Source organism: Salvelinus fontinalis, chromosome 20, assembly GCF_029448725.1.
Source record: "Salvelinus fontinalis isolate EN_2023a chromosome 20, ASM2944872v1, whole genome shotgun sequence".
Taxonomy (NCBI): Eukaryota; Metazoa; Chordata; class Actinopteri; order Salmoniformes; family Salmonidae; genus Salvelinus; species Salvelinus fontinalis.
In genome coordinates, this window is record NC_074684.1 from 13705406 (window position 1) to 13731489 (window position 26084).

Here is a 26084-nt window from a genome sequence, read left to right on the forward strand (position 1 = left end):
CCACACCTGGACCAACACACACACACACACACACACACACACACACACACACACACACACACACACACACACACACACACACACACACACACACACACACACACACACACACACACACACACACACACACACACACACACACACACACACACACACACACACACACACACACACACACCCCACACACACTGTCCCTCTCTCTCTCACATGCACACACTCACTCACTTTCCATCTCTCACTCACTCACTCACTCACTCACTCACTCACTCACTCACTCACTGTCTCTCTCACTGTCTCTCTCACACACACACACACACACACACACACACACACACACACACACACACACACACACACACACACAGTCCCTCTCTCTCACAGTCCCGCCTTGAGGATTTATAGTTTGTGGTGATCACTGTGAACAAGTACATACCTGTGAGAGAACACTGTGTTCTCAGAGCATACTCCACACCTGGACCAACACACACACACACACACACACACACACACACACACACACACACACACACACACACACACACACACACACACACACACACACACACACACACACCCCCCACACACACTGTCCCTCTCTCTCTCACATGCACACACTCACTCACTTTCCCTCTCTCACTCACTCACTCACTCACTCACTGTCTCTCTCACTGTCTCTCTCACACACACACACACACACACACACACACACACACACACACACACACACACACACACACACACACACACACACACACACACACACACACACACACACACACACACACACACACACACACACACACACACACACACAGTCCCTCTCTCTCTCTCTCCCTCTCTCACATGCACACACACACACACTCACTACTTCCCTCTCTCTCTCACACACACATACACACTCACTCACTCACTCACTCACTCACTCACTCACTCACTGTCCCTCTCTCTCTGTCACACACACACACACACACACACACACACACACACACACACACACACACACACACACACACACACACACACACACACACACACACACTGTCACTTACTCACTCACTCACTCACTCACTCACTCACTCACTCACTCACTCACTCACTCACTGTCCCTCTCTCTCTCTCTCACATGCACACACACAAACCTCACATTCACTTATTCGCACGCACCACACACACACACACACGATCCACATCTAATCCGACACTCTCTGCCATCCAAACACACAGGATGAAACTCTCCTGAGACTGAGGGGAGCTAGTGGGGCGGGGATACACACACAGAAACACATACACACGCACGAGTAGTCGCGTAAAAACACGCATGGGTAGTTGCATAGGCATATGTACGCATATACACATACACACACACAGGTTCCAGGATAGAACGATTAATGCTCTTAAAAGCTTTTTGGGTTATTTCTGGTGATGGGTTGAATGGTTCGCTGACACTAGTGACCGGCCTTCACTCCACTCTGCATTTCAGACCAACCTGCCTGACACACACACACACACACACACACACACACACACACACACACACACACACACACACACACACACACACACACACACACACACACACACACACACACACACATACACACACATATACACACATCCTGTGCGCATGCACATCCGACTCACATACCAGTATGCGTGAACACATGTAAATCACATTTTAATGGTCACATACAGATATTTAGCAGATGTTTTTGCGGGTGCAGCAAAATCCTTGTGTTCCTAGCTCCAACAGTTCAGTAGTATCTAACAAGTCACACAAATCTAAAAGTAAAAGAATGGAATTAAGAAATAGTAGGACAAGCAATGTTGGAATCCGGAGTATATATATGCATATGTGTATAGTACCAGTCAAAAGTTTGGACACACCTACTCATTCAATGGTTTTTCTTTATTTTTATTATTTTCTACATTGTAGAATAATAGTGAAGACATCAAAACTATGAAATAACACATATGGAATCATGTAGTAACAAAAACATGTGTTAAACAAATCAAAATATATTTTAGATTCTTCAAAGTAGCCACTCTTTGCCTTGATGACAGCTTTGTACACTCTTGGCATTCTCTCAACCAGCTTCATGAGGTAGTCACCTGGAATGCATTTCAATTAACAGAGCAAAAGCAGCTTTATCACATTTACATAAGTATTCAGACCCTTTACTCAGTTGAAGCACATTTGGCAGTAATTACAGCCTCGAGTCTTCTTGGGTATGACGCTACAAGCTTGGCACATCTGTATTTGGGGAGTTTCTCCCATTCTTCTCTGCAGGTCCACTCAAGCTCTGTCAGGTTGGATTGTGAGTGTTGCTGCACAGCTATTTTCATGTCTCTCCAGAGATGTTGAAGTCCAGACTCTGGCTGGGACAATCAGAGACTTTTCCCGAAGCCACTCCTGCGTTGTCTTGGCTGTGTGCTTAGGATCGCTGTCCTGTTGGAAGGTGAACCTTCATCCTAGTGTGACGTTCTAAGCGCTCTAGAGCAGGTTTTCATCAAGGATCTCTCTGTACTTTGCTCCGTTCATCTTTGCCTCACTCCTGACTAGTCTCCCAGTCCCTGCTGCTGAGAAACATCCCCACAGCATGCTGTCAACACCATGCTTCACCGTAGGGATGGTGCCAGGTTTCCTCCAGACGTGACACTTGGTATTCAGTCCAAAGAGTTCAATCTTGGTTTCATCAGACCAGAGAATATTGTTTCTCATGGTCTGAGAGTCTTTAGGTGCCTTTTGGCAAACTCCAAGCGGGCTGTCATGTGCCTTTTACTGAGGAGTGGCTTCCGTCTGGTCACTTTACCATAAAGGCCTGATTGGTGGAGTGCTGCAGAGATGGTTGTCCTTCTGGAAGGTTCTCCCATCTCCACAGAGGAACTCTGTCAGAGTGACCATTGGGTTCTTGGTCACCTTCCTGACCAAGACCCTTCTCCCCCAATTGCTCAGTTTGGCCTGGAAGCCAGCTCTAGGAAGAGTCTTGGTGGTTCCAAACTTCTTCCATTTAAGGTGGATGGAGGCCACTGTGTTCTTGGGAACCTTCAATGCTGCAGAAATGTTTTGGCACCCTTCCCCAGATCTGTGCCTCGACACAATCCTGTCTCGGAGCTCTACGGACAATTCCTTCAACCTCATGTCTTGGTTTTTGCTCTGACGTGCACTGTCAACTGTGGGACCTTATATAGACAAGTCAGTGCCTTTCCAAATCATGTCCAATCAATAGAATTTACCACAGGTGGACTCCAATCAAGTTGTAAAAACATCTAAAGGATGATCAATGGAAACAGGATGCACCTGAAGGTCTGAAGACTTACTGTATGTAAATAAGGTATTTCTGTTTTTCTTTTTAATACATTTGCAAAAATGTCTAAAAACCTGTTTTTGCATTGTCATTATGGGGTATTGTGTGTAGATTGATGAGGAAAATTTTTTGCTTAATCAATTTTAGAATAAGGCTGTAACGTAACGAAATGTGGAAAGGGGTCTGAATACTTTCCGGAGGCACTGTATGTTCAGCAATAGTTGAATAGGATGGCCATGACTAAAACATACAGTATGTACATATAAAGTGTGTCAAACAGTGGGTAAACATTATTAAAGTGACCATTGTTCCATTATTAACGTGACCAGTGTTCCATGTCTACGTACATAGGGCAGCAGCCTCTAAGGTGCAGGGTTGAGTAACCGGGTGTTAGCCAGCTAGTGACAGTGACTAAGTGCATTGCAGGGTACTGGGTGGAGGCCAGCTAGTGATGGCTATTTAACAGTCTGATGGCCTTGAGATAAAAGCTGTTTTTCAGTCTCTCTGTACCAGCTTTGATGCACCTGTACTGACCTCGCCTTCTGGATGATAGTGGGGTGATTAGGCCATGGCTCGGGTGGCTGAGGTCCTTGATGATCTTCTTGGCCTTCCTGTGACATCGGGTGTCCTGAAGGGCAGACAGTGTGCTCCCGGTGATGCGTTGGGCTGACTGCACCACCCTCCGGAGAGCCCTGTATTTGCGGACGGTGTAGTTGCCTTACTAGGTGTTGATACATCCCGAATGGTGCATCTGTAAAAGTTTGTGAGGGTCTTAGGGGCCAAGCCAAATTTCTACAGTCTCCTGAGGTTGAGTGTGTATGTTTGTGTGTGTATGTTTGTGTACAGTCATACTCACTCACTTGCTCATAAACAGTCATTAGTAACCATAACTGAGTTTGTTACCGCCAATAGTTGAGTGTATCTTTGATTGTCACACTAATCATTACTTATACAGCTCTCATACTTTTTTTTGTCTTTTGTCTCTACTTTTTTGCTCCAATTTAGTTTCAAGTTTTATTTGTCACATTCTAAAGTACAGTGAAATCCTGAACTTGCAAGCTCTACCCAACAGTTTTCAATATCAAATAGAATAAGTAATAAAAAAAACACAAGAAATAAGAAAGGAATCTATAGAGTCCATGATTGTACCAAATGTATAATGTGCAGGGATACTGGAGTATTTGAGGTAAATATTTACATGTAGGCAGAGATTATGAGAAAGTTACTGGTAGCAGGATAAATAATAATAACAGTAGTAAACAGTATGGCAGCAGCATAAGAGGTGGGTGGATGTGTGTGTGTGTGGCGGTGAGTGTGTGCGTGTGTGTGTATGTATGCAAGTGTATGCAAGTGTCAGTGTAGGCGTGAAAGGCGGATATACATGTAAACACGGCTGGAAAGTGACTGGTAGCAGGAATATATAAATACTTATGGTAATATAATAATGGTAATACATGTAAACAGGAGTAATAGTGACCAGTAGCAGGATATATAGATAGATAAATGGTAATGGAAGTCAATAATCAATGAACAGCAGCGACGCGGTAATAATGAATCTGATCAATAATAATTTTAGCAGCAGCGGTGTTGTGAGGGAGAGCAGTAGTGTGTTATCCATTTAGCAGTCTTATGGCCAAAGGATAGAAGCTGTTTAGGAGTCTGTTGTTCTGAACCTTGATGCACCGGTACCGCCTGCCAGACGGAAGCATGGAGATTAAGAACAGTCCATGTCTCTGGTGGCTGGAGTCTTTGGCAATTTTTCAGGCCTTTCTCAGACACTGCCTGGCATGTATGTCCTGGATGGGCCGTCCGCACCACCTTCTGTAGGGCCTTCCGGTCGAGGGTGGTGCAGTTGCCATACCAGATGGTGATACAACCAGTCAGGATGCTTTCGATGGTGCAGCTGTAAAAGTTGTTAAGGATCTAAGGGGTGAAAGGACCATGTTAAGTCCTCAGGGATATGGACACAGAGGAATTTGAAGCACTTGACCCTCTCCGCTGCTGCCCCGTCAATGTGGATCAAATCAAACCAAATGTGATTAGTCACATGCGCCGAATACAACAGGTGTAGACCTTACAGTGAAATACTTACTTACAAGCCCCTATAACCGACAGTGCAGTTTAAAAAAATACAGATAAGAATAAGAGATAAAAGTAACAAGTACTTAAAGAGCAGCAGTAAAAAATAACAATACAGGGGGGTGCCGGTACAGAGTCAATGTGCGGGGGCACTGGTTAGTTGAGGTAGTATGTACATATAGGTAGAGTTAATTAAAGTGACTATGCATAGATGACAACAGAGAGTGGCATTGGTGTGGAGGGAGGGGGGGGGGGGGCAGCAATGTGAATAGTCTGGGTAGCCATTTGACTAGATGTTAAGGAGTCTAATGGATTGGGGTAGAAGCTGTTTAGAAGCCTCTTGTACCTAGACTTGGCACTCCGGTACCGCTTACCGTGTGGTAGCAGAGAGAGCAGTCAATGACTAGGGTGGCTGGAGTCTTTGACAATTTTTAGGGCCTTCCTCTGACACCGCCTGGTATAGAGGTCCTGGATGGCAGGAAGCTTGGCCCTAGTGATGTACTGGGCCGTTCGCACTACCCTCTGTAGTTTCTTGCGGTCGGAGGCCGAGCTGTTGCCATACCAGGCAATGATGCAACCAGTCAGGATGCTCTCGATGGTGCAGCTGTACAACCTTTTGAGGATCTGAGGATCCATGCTAAATGTTTTCAGTCTCCTGAGGGGGAATATGTTTTGTTGTGCCTGCTTCATGACTGTCATTGTGTGCCTGGATCATGTTAGTTTGTTGGTGATGTGGACACCAAGGAACTTGAAGCTCTCAACCTGCTCCACTGCAGCCCCATCGATGAGAATGGGGGGGTGCTCAGTCCTCTTTATCCTGTATTCCACAATCATCTCCTTTGTCTTCATCTCATTGAGGGAGAGGTTGTTGTCCTGGCACCAGATGGCCAGGTCTCAGACCTCCTCTCTATAGGCTGTCTCGTTGTTGTCGTGATCAGGCCTTTCACTGTTGTGCCATCTGCACACTTAATGATGGCGTTGGAGTCATGCCTGGCGTGCAGTCGTGAGTGAACAGGGAGTACAGGAGGGGGCTAAGCATGCAACCCTGAGGGGCCTCTGTGTTTAGGATCAGAGTGGCGGATGTGTTGTTACCGACACTTACCACCTGGGGGCAGCCCGTCAGGAAGTCCAGGATCCAGTTGCAGAGGGAGGTGTTTAGTTCCAGGGTCCTTAGCTTATTGATGAGCTTTGAGGGCACTATGATGTTGAACGCTGAGCTGTAGTCAATGAATAGCATTCCCACATAGGTGTTACTTTTGTCCAGGTGGGAAAAGGTAGTGTGGAGTGCAATAGAGACCTCATCATCTGTGAATCTGTTGGGTCGGTATGCAAATTAGAGTGGGTCTAGGGTTTCTGGGATGATGGTGTTGATGTGAGCCATGACCAGCCTTTCAAACCACTTCATGGCTACAGACGTGAGTGCTACGGGTCTGTAGTCATTTAGGCAGGTTACCTTACTGTTCTTGGGCCCTATGGTTGTCTGCTTAAAACATGTTGGTATAACAGACTCGGACAGGGAGAGTTTCAAAATGTCTGAAGACACTTGCCAGTTGGTCAGCGCATGCTCAGAGTACACGTCCTGGTAATCTGTCTGGCCCTGCGGCCTTGTGAATGTTGGGTGTGTTCACCCGTCCCTGTTTCCTGTAGTCCACAATCAGCACCTTGGTCTTGCTGACGTTGTGGGAGATGTTAATGTCAATTGAGATGGGTTAATTGATAGCCTAACACAAATATATCCTACTGCGGGGAATGTAACTGAACATGCATATTTTTTATAGTAAAGGCCTATGTTTGTGTTTGGACTAGAGTTGCTGTATACAGTATGTGTGTTCTGTATTACCATCTGTGTGTTCATGGATTTTGCTTATTTGCGCACGTGTGTCTGTGTCTGTGTGTGTCTATGAGTGTGTATGTGTTTGCAAGCATACGTGTGTGTGTGTGAGGCTGTGCTGCAGATGACTTCTCTCTGGTAAGTACACAGCTGTCTGTCTCTCTCTCTGCCTGGGAGAAGCACAGGGGCGGTTTGTCAAGCCCTATTAACAGGGCCTGTCTGCCCCACTCTCGCGCTCATGACATCACCGCTGCTGGCAATCCAAAACACTAGTAGTCTAGTGTGTTTGGGTGTACTATTTATCCGTGTCTGTGTGTGTGTGTGTGTGTGTGTGTGTGTGTGTATGTGTGTGTGTGTGTGTGTGTGTGTGTGTGTGTGTGTGTGTGTGTGTGTGTTTCGGTCCACAGGCAAGCGGCAGATCCACAACCTGGGCAGCCAGCTGCAGCTCAACCAGCACTGCCTGGACACGGCCTTCAACTTCTTTAAGATGGTGGTGAGCAAGCACCTGACGCGCGGACGCAAGATGGCGCATGTCATCGCCGCCTGCCTCTACTTGGTCTGCCGAACTGAGGGCACGCCCCGTATCCTTGGGACTGGGACCACACCCCCTGCCACCCTAAAGGGGGCCAAAGGGGGAGATTGTCTTTTACCATAGGGGGTTGGGGGGACGTTGTTTCCAAGGCATATCAATGGTTACAGATTAACGTGTTTGTTTTTGAGTACTGTATGTGTGAAAGAAAGGGTAATCTCTGTTAAACCAGAAGTACAATCTTTGGTCAGCTGCATGATTAACTGTGTTCATATGTGTTAGAAATTCTGACAAAAACAAAGTTTCCACCCTCGCTAAAGGATACTAATCTGTGTGGGTACATGCGCAAAGCACTCGAGGTGAAGCACCGCCTTCGCCCAATCCAGATACATCAAAATAACCAGTGACAAAAACCGGAACGAAGGCTGTTCGTTATCTCTCGCATCTCATTCAGTCCCGGCAGATTCTTCGGTCTACACGCAGAATCTGCCCACGGGAGATTAGAGGAAGGGAGAATGATTGTATTTGTGACGTATTGTCTGTGTGTGTTATTGTGTTTGTGAGTTATTGTGGATGGATTCTCAGCACGTGCTTCTACACACCCATCTCTTAGAGACCCATTATTTTCCGATCAGGTCCAACGACACACCTCCCAATTCCAAGGCCGCAGAAGACCAGGAATGTTTACCGCAGCGTCCAGATCAAACCACTCAGTGATCAGAATGCATTATAAGCTTCCCCTCTCCCAATTATAACCTTAACCATTAGTGGAGGAAATGCAAAACTGACCCAAGATCAGTGTCTACTAGGGGCAACATCACACTACTCCAGATTATAAATCACATAGGCTGCGTTTACACAGGCAATTGGTCTTTTGAGGAAGCTCATCTGCTTTCTGTTGGTGTCGCGTTGAGGAAGCGCCACTCCTGCCCTCCCACTTCTTCCCATAAGAGCCATTACAGTTATAGTTCCACAACCTCGAGGATGTCATCAGCGTTTTAGTTATTGCTGTTAAACGGTGGAGAGTGGAACAACAAAAAAAATTCTCAGGTGCGACAGTGTGGACGAGTGTAAAGCAAACAAAGGTGTAAGTTTGGTGAAACTGTTGTCATAAAGGGAGGCCATCTTGTCTGTGTGAGGAATAATATATAACAATATAATATATGCCATTTGGCAGACATTTTTATCCGAAGCGACTTAGTCATGTGTGGATGCATTTTGAGTTGTGGCCTCAGTGGAATTGGACCCATTATCCTTGGCGATGCAAGCGCCACACGACCACCATAAGTAATTCTACATCAGAGGAGGCTGGTGAGGGGAGGACGGCTCATATTAATGGGGTGAATGGAATGGAATCAAACACATGGAAACCAGGTGTTTGATGTGTTTGAGACCATTCCATTAACTCCGTTCCAGCCATTACTATGAGCCTGTCCTTCCCATTTAAAGTGTCACCAGCCACGACTGATCTACATCAAGGATATTCAAATATAAGCCTGAAGGTCTGGAGTACCGCTGTTTTTCTTCCTCCCATGGAAGTGAATTGATTAAGGTCGCACTGATTGGGCAGAGATTCTACTCACTCTGGTCGTGCTCAGTATCACCTTTTGCAAAGTAACATGAAAGTCTTCTTATTGACCATTGACCAGCGTTTTCTTCATATGTGTGTGTGTGTTTGCATGGACTCTTTTAGAATGACAAGGGGAGGACCATATACGTTGTAGATTATCTTCTATTTACAGTCAACGGAACCACATATGGTTAAGTGATGGGGAGAAAGGAATTACTGTACCTTACAGTGACTTGATGATGCCTGTATCTGGCCTACCTCTAGCCATCCCTCTCAGGTTGCTGTGTCCTGCTTCAGGGTATAGCACCACCACATCACTATTGGTGTTAGGTTCACAGTGTAGTGATACTAAGTCTTCATTTGTCACTTCAGCAGTCCAACCCGGGTTCTGTACCACTGTAACGTTCAAGGCCTGTACTAAAGAGCAATGTGTTTGTGTAACACCAGAGAATCTCACCAGTTGTCTGTGTATTGTGGCGTTGCTGAGAGAAGGGTGCACCTCTTTCCTTGGGGGTTAGGCCGGGTTTGGGTTGGGCTCCTCCGGTTAGTCACAGGGGACTCAGATAGAAAGATACAGGTCCTCTGGGGCTTCATTCAATCCTATTGATTTACACACAACCACACCCTTTTACTAGACTACAATACACACAGGCAACCGTTGAAGGGAACTGTCTAGCCTTATCTACATGGATTCATCCAGTAACATTGACACCACTCGCCCAAAGGCGAATGCGTTATACAGGATTGTCTAACCTATCACTCTCCTTGATATTGCTATTCAAATCCTCAGTGGATTCCAACTACCCAAAGAGTCCATTGGAGAAGAACTATCAATACAACAATACAAGGTACAATTCCTAGTTTTTTTTCTCGTGGACCACTTCGGAAATAAGCGTTTTCGTTAATGCTTTCTGGGAACAAATATACATCTCGTCGCTGTCCTATTATTTTTAACGCCAAAACAATTTTATCACTAACCCAAAGTGTAAAAACATTGCCCCATGCCTGTCCGACCCTCTTTGAAAGCGAGCTATGGGCAACTGACAGTACTAGGATACTGGCAGGGGAACCCCCTACTTGTGAGTGATTGACTGCATCTCAAATGGCACCCTATTCCCTATATACATGTTGGTAATTTAGCAGACACTATTATCCATCGTAACTTACATTAGTGCAGGTGTGTCAAACAGTTTCTTCTGTCCAGCTGGCTAATAATCACTATGCACAGTCAATGGACCTACATTCATAAAGTTTATTGAAAGCACTCGACAGTCAGGGAGGATAAAAAATTCCATAAATGATGGAAAGAGGAAAACATTTTAGCAAATTTTGACAGCAAAGACATATAGCACATTTTCAGTGCAACCCTCTGGAACTCATTGAAGACCGAATTTAGTTAAATTAGTTAAACACCCCTGCATTAGTGCATTCATCTTAAGATATCTAGGTGTGACAACAAAATATCACAATCGTAGCAAGTACATTTTCCATCAACAAAGTAGTTATCAGTGCTAGTAGGAAAATATAAGTACCTCCACTACTTTTGACCAAGGCCCATAGGGCTATCTAGGGAATAGGGTGCCCTGGTCAGAAGTAGTGCACTATGTAGGGATAGGGTGCCATTTGGAACATATCCCTAGTGTGTGAGGTTTAGCGACGGTCTGCATTATCTGTCGAATGGCGGCGGAACTATCAGATTATCCTTTCCCTTTCTGTGGCGCTAATCTAATCTCACCCCGCTGAGATTAATGGACCCTGTAATCTCTCCGCCGGCCACACGTACTATGTGTGTGTCACCTCAGGTGTTTGTGTATCCGTGTGTGTGTTGCTCAGGTACGAGCGTGTGTGTAGGTCAGAGGGTGGATGGGAAGTGTGTGTTTTCAACTGGCATTTGATTGTTTTCATGTAGCCTATCCATTGTGTGTTGGTTAGTGTGTGTGTGTGTGTGTGCGCGTGTTTTTCGGCTGTTTGTAATGGTAAATAAGAGGTTGGTCGGGTGTGTGTATGGCTGTGAAGTTTGCAATGTGTATAGTAGTCGTGTACACTAGGTATGTAGTAATTTATAATATGTGTTTGTGTTCCAGGTGTGTGTTTGTGTTCCAATTAGGAATGTATGTTCCAGTCTGTGTGTGTGTCTGTGTGTGCTTGCACACTTCCGTCCATTCACCGCGTTGTGAGGTAAGCGTCAGCCGACAGTCCTCCCGAGTCAATCCACTTCGCTCCCTCTGTCCCGTCTCTAGGTGAACTCGTCTGCAGGTTGCTAGGGCGGAGCTGAGGCACTGCGGGACCAGTTCTATATTTAGCCGCGCATCGGCAGCCGAAGGGGCCAAGCATCAGGGGAGTTTGAGTCACCCGATGCTTGACTGCAGAAAGACCCCGGCATCAACGTATGCACCGTCTCACTCACCGTAGTAATTGGCAAAAAACAAACCTAATGCACAATTCTAAGGCCCTAGACTTACTTACTTGTCTTGAACACTGGATTTCATGTTTTTACATTATTTTCAGTTTGAAAGGATGGCATTCTCTTTTTAGAATTTGTTTTCTCAGTTTTGTTGATGGAAAAGTACATTGCACCTCTTACTTATTAGCATTATTAAGCATACATTTTTTTAGGTCATTCTTAGAATGTTATGACAGGTCGATTTGGGCCATTTCGGCAAAAAACATAAATAATTAAAATAGCCTTTGGCTTGTAATAATGTTGTGTACTTTGCTCTGAACAGTATTTGTAAGTGCTGAACCCATTGAGAAATGGGTCATGCTACTTAGTTCATATAGTACCCCACAGTTTCAGACCATTTATTTTCTGTTTAGTGCCTACTGAACACAACCATGGTGTATCTCTGTTCTTTGCCGTCAAGCCCTTGTTGCTGTCACCTTTCCTTCCTTAACGCTCATTCCCTCTTCAGACATGCTTCTGGACCTGAGTGATCTTCTACAGGTACGTTTAGTCTCTGTCTTCGTCCATTACGATTCTCTACCCTTCTCCAGATGTGTGCATTCACTCCTCATTCATTTAAAAGCATTGGATTGGTGAAAGCATGGCTGGAGGGAGTTCCCACCTTATTATTGGCACCAGTCAATTTCTTTTAAATCCATAAGTGGTAGTGCTCGAGTGTACACATTGTGAGAGGGGTAGAGAAACGGAATGTAGCCATGCAGGACAAACATTCAGGGAAGTAAGGTAAAGGTTGCCTTTAACTACTGATAAAGTGTCACTTTTGGGACTACTCCATTGGATCCATTGTACAGCACAGGCTAAATCATGCACAGCTCTCAAATATTTGTCATGTATTTGACCCAGGGGCTGCATGTACGACATGTCTCAGAGCAGGAGTGCTGATTTAGGATCCTTTTAGCCTTTTAGATTACAGTGAATAAGATTGCATGGGCGGGGGCTGATCCTAGATCAGCAGTCCTAGTCTGAGATGCTTAAAACATACGGCCCCAGGCGATATGTGATATCCACATACTAATGCCATTGGGTATAGCCTCATCACAATGAATGATGTGGTCTGCAGGGAGTGTGACACAAGCAAGTCAGCTGACCACCAAATTAAACAACTGAACTGCCTACCAAAAATGAAAAACCAAATGATATGCAGATTAAGGACATTGTAAATCTCAGATCCGTCATAACCAAAGCATTTTCATTTCAGCTCCCAAAACATAATTAAATGTATGAAGAACAAAGTCCTAATTTCCCATGGGGTATCTAGCCACTAGAGGACAGAAAGAGTATGTCAATTCAATGCAGGGAATTTAATGTTCAGTTGTTGTGTCCCTGGGGGAAGCGTTTCTGTCCGACACAGCTGGCGCAGTGCAATATTTTTACCCCCAGTCCAGGCCAGCTGTCCTGGGAGCACGGCCCCCACCCTAGACTCACCCCTGTTTGGTATTGGAAGGCCGTGGTCAGGCCAGGGTGGCAAGGGTGGAGCCTCTCCAGAAATATGCCACCAATGCACTGAATCCTTAGCCTAGTCCCAGATCTGTTTGTGCTATATTGCCCACTCCCATAGTGGCTGTCATGCCATTGATGCCAAACAACAACCATATGACTCTACAAGAAAGCACAAAACAGATTTAAGACCAGGCTACGAAATCGTCAGTGCTATGTGGCCCTGGTCCACCGAGTGGGTCCTAAGTCCCCCATAGACACTGATCTGGGAAGCCTAACCTTAACCATTAGCCGGGGAATACAAAATTGACCTTAGATCAGTATGTACAGAGTGGGGGCAACTTCTCATGACACTGGGGGCTAAGGCACAGGGTAGAAGTGTTTTGAGTAATGTGCTCTTCACCCCCCCTACACACTTTACCTCTATGAACATAATATAAACATACTTTCTCTACCTACTCCAGTTCCATATACAATTCCTCAATTGTGCTGCTTTGAAATTGAATTAACTTTCATATGACTGCAACTATTAAGCTTTAAATGATAATTAGCTGACAGCAAAGCAATCTTCCTTCCTTGTAGAAATCACTGATCTGCCAAGGTTTGATTGAACAAAGTAATTGTAAACATTACCTTCATTACCGGCAGGAAGGATGCGTTCTTAAAGTTTTGGAACAGAGCCCAACTCTCCTCCGCTTTACAGGTGAACGTGTACATCCTAGGGAAGACCTTCCTCCTGCTGGCTCGAGAGCTCTGCATCAACTCCCCAGCAATAGGTAAGATCTAGGATAAGTTTCCACTATCCTAGCCTTAACCATTAGTGGGGAAAATGTAAAACTGACCCAAGATCATTGTCTAGGGGCAACGTCACCTTACTCCTTATTTTAGCTCAAGGGCTGAATTCCAAAATCGATCCATAGCCCTCCAACCTGGCCAGTGAGTACTTGGTCAGATCTGAAAGGGATTGGATAGGTATAAGCAATATGGTACCTGCTTCACTGCTGATAGGCTGGGTGGAACTTTGCCTTGTTTGTTACAGCTATCCAATCCTTTCCGATTGTAAATGTATCTCACTCATTGTTTTCTTTCTTTAACAAACCAACTGAAAGCTAAAAGGCTATTTTATGTCCCTACACTTTAAATGACCAACAATACCTTCCATATCTAGTTAATTTCAATTATGGCCACTGAAGGAAGACTGGATAACAGATAGATGAGTCATCTTCTAGAAAGGGAAAGAAACTATTGAAGGATGGGACACATCACAGTGAATCACCACAGAGTTTCTAAACCCCGAGGCCCAACATCAAGAGACTTCCGGGAACGCTTACGAAACAGACCAAGAAGACCAGGCCGGGGTTTGGGGTATGAGAAGTCAAGGAGAGAAGTGAAAAAATCTTCCATAGCTGTTTCTCGAAATCTAAAAGGCACAACCTAGATTCAAGTAGGTTGAACATGTTATTACTCTAACCTCATTGTGACAAACTTTTTAGTCAAAAACAACTTTATATAGAAGGAGTGATTTGTTTGATTTGCCGGTCTGCACATGCGCAGTTCGGCGCGAGACGACTGTTTTACCCGATGAAGTGTTTCTGCGCATGAGCTTAGCTCGCCAATGTCAAGTATGATCGGGGATTTCTATTGGCGAAGCAGTTTCTGCCTATCTTCATTCTGTACCGTCTTTGGTATCACCCTGCCAAGAAATTTGCAGACCATATGAGTGTTTGCACTTTTACATATGCCAGCAGCCGTTGGACCCTTGGGACATCCCTACCCTGAACCCTAACCATTTTACATTTCAACTTCAATGGGGTGAAGTCAAGAGTTGGACGTCCCAAGGATCTCCCTTAAGACTTTTCCATTTGAATAGAATACACATTGTGAAGGCAAGTGCAGTACCTCATTTTACAATTTGACCAGTGGGGGCACTGTGGCCCCATGCCTTTCAAGTGTTTTGACGACTTGCTATGCAGTCATTTTTTGCCCACCTCCCATCCCCTCCCGTAAAAGATCAACATTTCTGCTTCGTTCTCATCTGACTAATGTAATGAGAGGGGTACAGACTTTAATAGACTTAAAGTCCCTCCAAGAAGGGCCTCCCGATTGGAGCAGCGGTCTAAGGCGCTGCATCGTAGTGCTAGCGGTGTCACTAGATCGGGCTGTGTCGCAGCCAGCCGTGACCGGGAGACCCATGAGGCGGCGCACAAATGGCCCAGTGTCGTCTGGGTTAGGCGAGAGTTTGGCCGGCCGGGATGTCCTTGTCCCATCGCTCTTTAGCGACTCCTGTGGCAGGCCGGGCGCATGAAAGCTGACATGGTCGCCAGTGGTACAGCGTTTCCTCCGACACATTGGTGTGGCCGGCTTCCGGGTTACGCGAGCAGTGTGTCAAGAAGCACTGCGGCTTGGCAGGGTCGTGCTTGGCTCTCGACCTTCGCCTCTTCCGAGTCCGTACGGAGGTTGCAGCGATGGGACAAGACTGTAACTACAAATTGGATATCACGAAATTGGGGTGAAAAAGGGGTTAAAAAAAGTACAAAAAGGGGGAAAAAACGAAAATAAATCCCTCCAAGAATTATAACCCCCCCATATAATCTTATTCATTATGGTCTAAAAGGAAAAACTGATCCTATTTCAGCAGAACTCCTACTCCTATGCTCTTTGAATACAGACCCAGAGGAGTGCTGATCTATAATAACAATACATTTGGTGGGTGCTTATATTTGTCCTATTTCACACATGTATTATATGCATGAATTGGAAATGTGTTTTTTGCAAATCCCAACTCCTTCTGAGACAACCTCAGAGAGAGGGGTCACGGCCAGGGTCAGCCATTATCAACGGCGAACCTGGAAAAATGTGTACCTTGCTCAAGGGCACACCTAAAGATGTTTCACCTTGTCGGCTTGGAGATTCGAATAAGTTGCCTTTCGGTTACTGGCCCAATGCTCTAACGGCTAGGCTACCCTAATATGTTCCCCCCTGTCCATAAATTCATATTGGCAAAAATGCTAAACTGATCCTAGGTCAGCAGCACTCAGACTGTGAATATGGGCCCTGATTATCAGGTCAGTGTGTCTTCCCTGCTAGGTAATTCCTATCCAGCTGCCTGTCAGCAGAAAGTCTGCCTTCCTACCATCTCCAACTTGCTCTAGTGTTTACCCCTCATTAGAATGATGAAAGCACTGCAAGCACATTTCAATAGGTTGAATTCAAATCCATCTCCCAATTTCAGTTAACAACTTTTGAGAGGTGGCACCCAACCAGAAAGATGAGCCAGACAGTACCCTGAATATGTTGGAGATGTGATGAAAAAGTGTTGGTTGAAACAGGAAAAAAGGGCACTGCGAATCGGTTCGTCGCCTCCGCAATTTATGCAAATTATTCTGTTTTGATTACAGAGCGATTATGTTGTCCTGTGGAACACTTGAAATCACAGCGTGAGAGAAACGTATGAATCCGTTGTGATTTGTCAGGGTTGTGCGAAGGTCACTTGCCTTTCAAGTTTAAATTGGTGATCAAACCCTCCTAAAAAGGCACAAGTGGCAAGCCGAAACACGATTTTACTGTTAAAGCAATAACATTTCACTATATGAGGTTGTCGGCCTATTCGAAATTGAGTATGCTGCAGCATAATAAAGAGTCATAATTCCATTACGCCTCATTTTGTGTCAAAAAATACATGACTGAGTATTTCAAACTCCAGACTACATGGTATGCGTAATTTTGCTACTGGAAGAGGTGGAGATGATGTTATGTAAGAAAATGGTTCCCTGGTGACCCCTAATTCTCTCTCATCGTCTCACAGCATACTCTCATGTAATCTCAGGGTGTGTTACCAAAGAACAAGTATCAACACCTTTGATTTTGAGTCACAAAAACGTTTTCTTTATGTTCTGCAGTTCCATTAAGCTGCGCACTAAATACAAGACAGTTCATTTGTCAGCCAACCTCAAGCTGTAAACAAATTAGCCTCAAGTTATTTACAAAAAACAACACGCTAACAGGGAGTGGCCCAGTAGGAGTGCAATAATACAACTTCTCTGTAATATTTACACCAGGCTGCATGCCACAGCGCTCAATAGTTAAAATCATAGGTTGTATCTTTATCGCAATAAATAAAATGGAAAGAGCATTCTATCACTCAAACATTTTGTCAAAGGACTAACAGGCATGTTTTCATTTACATAATTTCTCACTGCTGCTACATTGTTGAAGAAGGCAAAGGAACTCTTTTGCTTTTGGACCCTCTAATAATCCCCAGCATGTTCAACGAATCCAGTGGTAGAATGCACTTCCACGCAGGGGGAGGGGATGTGTTACAAACAAACCCCAGGGTTCATGCATAGAAGACCAGTTCAGGGATCTGCCCCCCCTGCACGCCCGTCCCATTGGTACTGTCCGAGGAGCACTGGTACTGGAATGTCACTTTTCCGCACTGCACCTCAGTCATGCCCTCCTGCCCAAAGTAGCTCAGCTCGTTGCCGTCCAGCACGACGCTGACCGTGTAGAAGGTGTCCTGTTCCACTTGGACCGGGTGCTCGAACCACACTGAGAATGTGCTGCTGGAGCCATCCGACACGAACATGGTGAGGTTCTGCGCCAGCGTGGCACCCTGCCGCTTCAGTTCAATCTTGACACTGTACTCAGCCTTGCCGCCGCTCGAGCCATACAGGCCCAGGCCGGCAATGAAGATGCGCTTGTCTACGGCAAACTGGATGCTGTCGCAGCGTCCCCGGTATCGCCACTGGTTGCTCCGGTAGGCCGATGACTGGAAGCGATGGCACCGCTGCGGCGTCAGGCCTGTCCGCTGAGCCAGCGGGAACTCCAGCTTGGGCTTGTTGGCCGCTGTGTACCACAGGAAGATGTCGTGCGTCTCCTCCAGGGTGAGCACGTCAGACTGTGCCGCACCGTCAGCAAACTCCTCCAGAGTCATGGTGGGGAGGCGCACCAGGTACAGTACCTTGCCCAGCACCGCCCGCTTGTTCCGTGCCGTGGCGCCCAGGCCCTGGCGCCGGCACTCAGCCACCGCCCACTCCAGCACCGCCTGGAAGACCACTGCCTCACGCGTGTTCAGCGTTTCACGGCGCAGGATGATCTCCAGGGTCTGCAGGTCGATCTCACAGAAGCCCTCGGAGCAGAGGGCTAGCTCAGCCTGGGCGTCGATCACCTCCCAGCAGCGCTGTGTCAGCTCTGGCTCCTCGAAGAGGCGGCTCTGAGAGAGCAACACACAGGCGTTCTTGGCCTCCAGGCTGGTCTCCAGGAAAGTGACGCAGGCCTTGGCCAAGGCAGGCACAATGTACTTCTTGGCGGCGTACAGAGTGGCCAGCACCGTGTCCGCCTCCAGTTCAATCTCGTCGCTGTACATATACCTGGAAGAAGGGGGGGGGGGGGGGGGGGGAGGATTTTAGCCATTATAACCACATTCACCATCACAATGTATGATAGAACGATTGCTAATCATCCAATCGATCAGGGTTGGGGACCAAATCCATTTCAATGAGCCTATTCAATTAATATCCTGAATTTAAATGACATTGACCCCAACCACAGCAATACATGAAAAAAGACTTTATTGTCCAACCCAACCCCCTGAAAAAAAAACAATCACACCAAGGGGTTTAAATGAAGTTATAGGGTTACGTTCCTTGCTGATGGGCACTATATAGGAAACTTTGGATTCAAACCAGCGACCCTCAGATTGCAGGCCTGCCTCTCAAACCTCTAGGCTACTTGCCGCCCCTATATATTGGCTATATGACAAAAGCATGGCAACTTTGCTGACAAAAAGGACTGAAATGCATAAGCAAGTCTTACACAGAGATGACGTAATGTGTTACTCACTTTAACAGAATTAAAAAAGCAGCAGGCTCCACGTCTGGGATGTGAATCTCAGACTCCCCTTCTGCCAGGTCTCCATAAAACATGGCACCAAAAACGGAGCTGCCCACCGCCAATACATACTGTAAACACAAGAGGGAAAGTGGGTTATTTCAATATGGCTATGCATATTGTTTGGCAAAATGGGATACATTTTTAATAAAGCATGTGCATATTACACAGTTGTTGTGCTTATATTTACTTAAATGTAAATTATATGACAGTGTAATGTAATTCATAAAACAAATAAAAAATCCAGTGTCCAATGGGCCACAATGGCAGGAAAAGCTTGGTAGGCTACTACTATACATATGCCTACATGACTGCTTCAGACTTCTAATCTACACAGAGCCAACACGCTGAGACTTTGGCGCAGAAGAAAAGTGCACTTACTTTATGCGCTGGAACTTTCTGTGATTCACCAGGGGGACCCACAATGAAATGAACATCGGCCATATGTTCTTTATTGAACATCAAGGCATTCCTGAAAGAAGCGAAATAAGAAATGATATCATCCATTCGGCGTCGTACACGCCACGTTAAATCGATGGCATTTTTAATCACGGAGGGGCAATCACTACGCAAGGTTTTGCATAATATAATGTTTGCATTATAAAATAGAACGAGAACTGAAGCTTGACATACCTTTCTCGCAATGTCGGGTGAGTGGACTGCCAACTGGTAGTCTCGACGTTGTTGTTGTTGATATTTTGCTGAGTGGCAGTCGTAGTCGGCACGGTCACAGCTTGGGTGACCTGAACGATGTTTTTCTTGCTGGCTGCAGTCACTACCGCGCCGTTGCTGTTGGGGAGGTTGGTGTTTAAGCTGGCAGGGTACAGTTCTGCAGCCATCTTCTTCTTCACGGACAAAGTCACGATTTCATAGCATACTGGCAGCTTGCCGGACTGCTTCCCACTCTTTTTAGTCCTTTTTAAGGTTTCTGGAAGCAAAAGCAAAAATGTAAAAAACTTCATGATTCGGCCATACAGGCAATCTGGGGGTTCTGGCATCAGAAAACAAATCCACCTATCAACCCTTTGACAAGGCAACGTGCATTTAAAGTGCAAATAAGTATGTATTTAAAAAATAAAATAAAAAATAATTCCACATAATGTAACACTACGTTTATAAACCGAACCCCTACGCACCCTGAAAATATTTGCACAGCAACATCAAGGTGTCCGTCCAGCGGTTACAATTTCATCTATCTCATAGCGTCCTCATTTTAAGCGACAATGTATCCCCTCTAAAATAATCACATCCACGTTGCACCCAGGGCGAACTGTTACAAAGTGTTACAATGTTGCATAATTCCACTGCGGCGACGATGTTGTCACAATTATTAGATATCCAGGCGGACGCGAGTTCAAATTATTATCCAAATGGTACGTGATCCATCCCTGTGCCAACAATCATTCTACTCTTATGACTGTAGGTACTGTAGTTTTGTGTATCGAGGGCGGGCGCCCAGTTCGAGTTTGACAAATCAGATTCACTAATGCCTTTGCACGTCAGTATTCCGTAGGCGCCTCCCACAGCTGATCTGTACAATATTACATGGCGAAGATCCGAGCAAGAGAGTTAACCCTTACCGTAACGTTCACGTCACTACTTAAATTGCCCACATAAATGGGAGCAATATGTTTCATTTCAGACATATTTACGTCAGAAGAGGCCCCAGTTGTGATTTTGGTTTATAGATAACGTATGATATATTCTCCATTGTAGCCTATCTATGAAATACATCTGGTTTGTACGCCACAGGAATAGTTTACTGCGCAAAGTTACTTGAAAACTACGAATTATGAACCAAAACACGCTCCAGGAAAGCTGGATTGAACAGCCATATATCCTGTGTGTTTTATAGAGCAGATTGCTGAGCATATCAAACTATAGCATATTCAAGGTGCTAAAGCCTACTTGAGAAACAATTAATTCGCTTACAGTGCGGGACGTGGCTCGCCAAACGGACGCCGTTTTTAATTGCGTTCCATGTAACAAATGAAGCGAAGTGCTTGCACAATTATGTAAATTGTATTGAAATATTTGGATACAATTGTGAGATGCAATCGCCAGTCTTTCAGTTAGACACAATGTACACAATTTCAAGTTATATGAGGCCAAAATGTTGCTCTCGAATCGGTGCATTTTTAAGAAGACGAAGTAGGCTACACAGAAAATATCTGTTAATGTCTTCCCCTAATCGCACAGGCTGTACAGTCGAAGTGATGCCAACCATAGCGTTCGATTCAGCAACATTTCCATTCGTGGGTAATCCCACGAAGGAACAGTTATTAAATCTTTACCTGATTGAAATGCGGGACGGTCGATTGACAGAGAAACACGTTCAGGTTCGGTTACTGGAAGCTTGTTCGCAGCCAGGAGCCATGTTAAAATCCGGAGGACTGGTAAACGGTAGGGAGAGAGGGGGGTTGGGCTTTAACTGTTTGTCCTGTTCCCTGGCCAGTTTCCCCGGTTTTCCAACAGAGGGCCACGGAGCTACAAAATGGAATCGTTCGGAAGTGGTTTAAAAACGGACGGTTCCAGAAGTAAGCGGCTTATACTTAATAACATTTCAGACAATGGCACTTTGCCTGGCAGATCTAGTGGTCTTGTTATTGTCTATTCTAAATTCTAAACAGTGGCATGCAGAGGAAGCTAAATCAAGAATAGGCTACATCAATGCCACTGATAGTAGGCTATCCATCATCGTTTAATTGTTGGCAATTGATACCCAGTGAGCACAGTTCGACGCCGACGTCCATGAACATTGGAAAATACATTGACATTTGGTCCGTCTGCCCTGGCCTTGATTTCAACGTCTATAGACGTTGTTTTTTGGTCCGGACTTGATTTGGCCAAAACATAGACGACAAGTCCATGATTGGACAGTACAGTAGAGCACATCATTGTAGAGTAAAGTATAGTTCACTACAGTAGAGTCCTGTATCTGGTCACATATCTGCGTTTCCTCCCGATTGACCTACAGAAAAATAATTTGGTGGGTGTAAGGAAAACATTATTTCAACCCACGGGTCAGTTCATGGTTCAGAACAATTATATTGAAGGTTGGAAATGTTTTAAATCAAGATAATATTTTTTTATAAACCCAGGAGCTTGTTGTGTTGCATTGTGTTGTGAATTCCATTCTGTGAGCGGTGGGGCAGACATACAGTACAGTATACGCAATGGATCAAGGAACTGTCCATTATTTGTGTAGTGCTAGAACATGTTTCACCCCCCCCCCCACGTTGTCAAGTTTAGACTACTTTCCCTGGCTAGCCTAACGTAACCCGATAAGTAAAAATATATGTTATGAAATACACCATCTTGGAAACAGGTCCTGCACAAGTGAAATCCCCGGTTTGGTTTGGAAGGATTTACGAGTCATTGTGCACAAAGTCAACAACCCGGTAGATGGATACACAGTCTCCAAGCAGGTATTTATTTACGATAGACTAATTCAGTTTATTATCAGTTCATTATTACGTTAATTCAGGCTTTCCTTCATTAACACGAGGAGTGTCAGTTACATTTTCATTTTCGATGCTCCTTTACTGTCTGTCTAGCTTTAATTTCAGTGATTATTAGCGAGCTGGACACAGTCAAGAAACTGTATGAGTGAAGGTCCATTATCATCTCTACACAGTTCGATTTGGTTTTAGTGATTTTAAAGTATATTGAGTTCGTCCCACCCCCCCCCCAAAAAAAACATTTAAAAAATAAAACGTTTATTTTTTAAATATTTGTTTTACTCAAACCACCCGTGGGCCAGATGTTTGAAACCCATGATTTAGTCCATAGACTATGCAGGCCATATCATGTCTAAACCGGTGCAGCTGGTGAAAGCCTACTAAATAAATGTATTTTTGCAGCATATTTTCGATCCTGGAAATTGTTTATTTAAGTTTCAATTAAACTATTTGATTATCTAAACAATATTGAATGTAAAGGTATTGTTTTGTTATGTCGGCTATAAGCTGTCATTAGTTAAGAAGGCTAATTAGAAAGCCCTTTTTTAAATTTTTTGAGCGATTTGAGTTGTCAATCCATAGGGGTCAAAATCAGTGCACTATATCAGAAATAGGATGTCATTTGGGAGGCACGTCAGGTCACCCAGTCTAGAGTTGGCACTCAGCCGCCCAGTAGACTTACACTACTCTGCTATTGTTTGAAGATCCTTCTCAACCCATTACCATTCATCACATTCTCTAATCAAAGTTTGACACACACATACATTATATTATCCATGCAGTTACAATGAAATAGTGACTTCCAGATCAATTTCAATTCCAGTGTAATATGGAGCATATCCTGGGGTTCATTCTTCATTGAAACTGCATTATTCTTTGTTGTGAATGACTTCCTTGAAATGTCTGCTTCGGTGCTAATGTTGCTTGGAGCAAAATGTATATGATATGTATGATATGATATGTACACTGGGTGTACCAAACATTAGGAACACCTTCCTAATATTGAGTTTTGCCCTCAGAACAGCCACAATTCATTGGGGCATGAAATCTACAAGGTGTCGAAAGCTGGCCCATGTTGACTTGAATGCTTCCCACAGTTGTGTCAAGTTGGTTGGATGTCATTTGGGTGGTGGACCATTCTTGATGCATACGGGAAACTGTTGAGCTTAAAAAACCCAGCAGTGTTGCAGTTCTTGACACGAACCGGTGCACCTGGCACCTACTGTACTACCATAACCCATTCAAAGGCACTTAAATATTTTCTTGCCCATTCACCCTCTGAATGGCACACATACACAATCCATGTCTCAAGGCTTAAAAATCCTTCTTTAACCTGTTTCCTCCCCTTCATCTACACTGATTTGAAGTGGATTTAACTAGTGACATCAATAAGGGATCATAGCTTTCACCTGGATTCACCTGTTCAGTCTTTGTCATGGAAAGAGCAGGTGCTCTTAATGTTTTGTATACTTAGTGTATATCAGATCAATAATTACAATCATGTCTATTATGATAAAAGATAGCACAGTATAAAACCGCAGTAGGTCAATCCGATGATATCAATAAACCACTGTGGAAATTGTTATCATAGGCTAGTATTTATCTAGCCTGAGTGCTGTCTGTTTGTGCCATCATGCCATGTCCTTGTTACTCACGTTTGGCTTGACAATGACAGATTAGGGACCAGACTAGTATTTATCTCTGTTGGGTTGTTATTAGAGAAGCTTTCGAATTGAGCTACTGTTCTTATTTCTGTATCATCAAGAGGTAACACTTTACATTAAGTTGCTCTTAAACCTGTGTAGCAACACTCTAATTATATTAGTAACAACATTGTGTAACATGTTTTTACATAGTACTTAAAGCTATAGTTCAAGATTTTAGTAATAAAGCCCTTTATCGACTTCCCCAGAGTCAGATGTTTTTATGTCTCTGTATATGGTTTGAAGGAAGTTGCTATCTATCATTAGTGCAATTGCTAACTAGCGTTAGCGCAATGACTGGAAGTCTACAGGATCCGCTAGCCAGTTAGCATCGCAAAACTACCTCTAACTTCCTTCCTACTGGATGCAGAAACATAAAAATGTATCCGCAAGTTCATCTGACTCTGGGGAAGTAGATAAAAAAAATCCCATAATTTTTTTAATCCATAGAACTGTTCTTTGGAGGAAGGATTGTTGAGATATACAGTATTTGACATTTGTATCTTATTTAAAAATAATTAGGCTAATTTGAGTTATTTGTGACAATTTGCCCTTACCCAGGCCTCCTTTAAAATGCCATAATGTTTTATCTGTACGTACTACAAAGTGAAAATTATTGTCATGTAAAGCTTTACCGCTTGCTTTGTAATATAAGTAGTGTTTTGATTTCAATAACAATTGTCTAACATTAAAGACATGCTCCGGTACTTTGGAGACTAGTATTTTTTAAGTATTTTTTAAATCTCCCACTTTAGGCTGGATGTGTCAATATGTACTTCATACATGCATAATTCATCAGCAGAATTACTATATTACCTCAATTAGCCACAAAATCCCTACATTTACCCCCATGTGGGCCAATCCTTTAGCAATTCGAGTTTTAGCCAATGAGCTTCAGCCCCTCGCCATGGATGGATGGAACCTGTGGATGGATGGCGGTATTCGCGCAAAACTGAAAGCGCCATCCACCGCATTTAACCATGGAAAGAGGTCTGGAAATATGGCTGAATCTAAACAGTGTAGTTATTCTCTCCACAAAGCAATCGAACAAGCGAAATGCCGGTACAGGGACAAGGTGGAGTCACAATTCAACGGCTCAGACATGAGACGTATGTGGCAGGGTCTACAGGAAATCACGGACTACAAAAACAAAAACAGCAACATCACGGACACAACGTCACGCATCTAGACAAACTAAACACCTTCTTTGCCCGCTTTGAGGATAATACAGTGCCACCGTCACGGCTCGCTAACAAAGACTGCGCATCCCCCCCTCTCCTTATCCGTGGCTGATGTGCGTAAAACATTTAAACTTGTTAGCCCTCATAAGGCTGCTGGCCCATACGGCATCCCTAGCCGCATCCTCAGAGCATGCGCAGACCAGCTGGCTGGTGTGTTTACGGACATATTTAATCCCTCCCTATCCCAGTCTGTTGTCTCCCCATATGCTTCAAGATGGTTACCATTGTTCCTGTACCCAAGAAGGCAAAGATAACTGAGATAAATGACTACCGCCCCGTAGCACTCACTTCTGTCATCATGAAGTGCTTTGAGAGGCTAGTCAAGGATCATATCACCGCCACCTTATCGGCCACGCTAGAGCCACTTCAGTTTGCATACCGCCCCAACAGGTACACAGATGACCCAATCACCATCACACTCTTCACTGCCTTATCCCATCTGGACAAAAATAATACCTATGTAAGAATGCTGTTCATTGACTACAGCTCAGCATTCAACACCATAGTGCCCTCCAAGCTCATCATCAAGCTGGAGGCCCTGGGTCTCAACCCCGCCCTGTGCAACTGGGTCCTGG

At 44.6% G+C, this 26084-nt stretch overlaps 2 protein-coding genes across 6 annotated transcripts in view; one reads left to right on the plus strand and one right to left on the minus strand.

The window, feature by feature from the left end:
- The window catches only part of brf1b (BRF1 RNA polymerase III transcription initiation factor subunit b), a 132600-nt gene that overhangs the window by 23368 nt on the left and 83148 nt on the right, over positions 1-26084 (plus strand). The window contains exons 4-6 of one of the 3 annotated variants that reach the window (XM_055872474.1): positions 7623-7796; positions 12227-12258; positions 13919-13991. In XM_055872474.1, the coding sequence (XP_055728449.1) occupies positions 7623-7796; positions 12227-12258; positions 13919-13991 (279 nt within the window). Of the gene's footprint in view, positions 1-7622; positions 7797-7843; positions 11702-12226; positions 12259-13918; positions 13992-21515; positions 21642-26084 lie in introns of those variants that run through there. The other 2 variants (XM_055872475.1, XM_055872476.1) reach the window with 2 other exon arrangements.
- btbd6b (BTB (POZ) domain containing 6b) lies at positions 16759-21505 on the minus strand. 3 transcript variants are annotated; one of them, XM_055872479.1, is made up of 5 exons: positions 21399-21505; positions 19738-20032; positions 19486-19576; positions 19057-19175; positions 16759-18584 (listed from the first exon to the last, which is right to left on the minus strand). In XM_055872479.1, the coding sequence occupies exons 2-5, from the start codon at positions 19941-19943 to the stop codon at positions 17552-17554; spliced, it is 1449 nt and encodes a 482-aa protein (XP_055728454.1). In that variant the 5' UTR covers positions 19944-20032; positions 21399-21505; the 3' UTR covers positions 16759-17551. The 3 variants fall into 3 exon arrangements, with proteins under 3 accessions (XP_055728454.1, XP_055728453.1, XP_055728452.1); XM_055872478.1 differs by lacking the exon at positions 21399-21505 and adding an exon at positions 20241-20510; XM_055872477.1 differs by lacking the exon at positions 21399-21505 and having other exon boundaries at positions 19738-20510.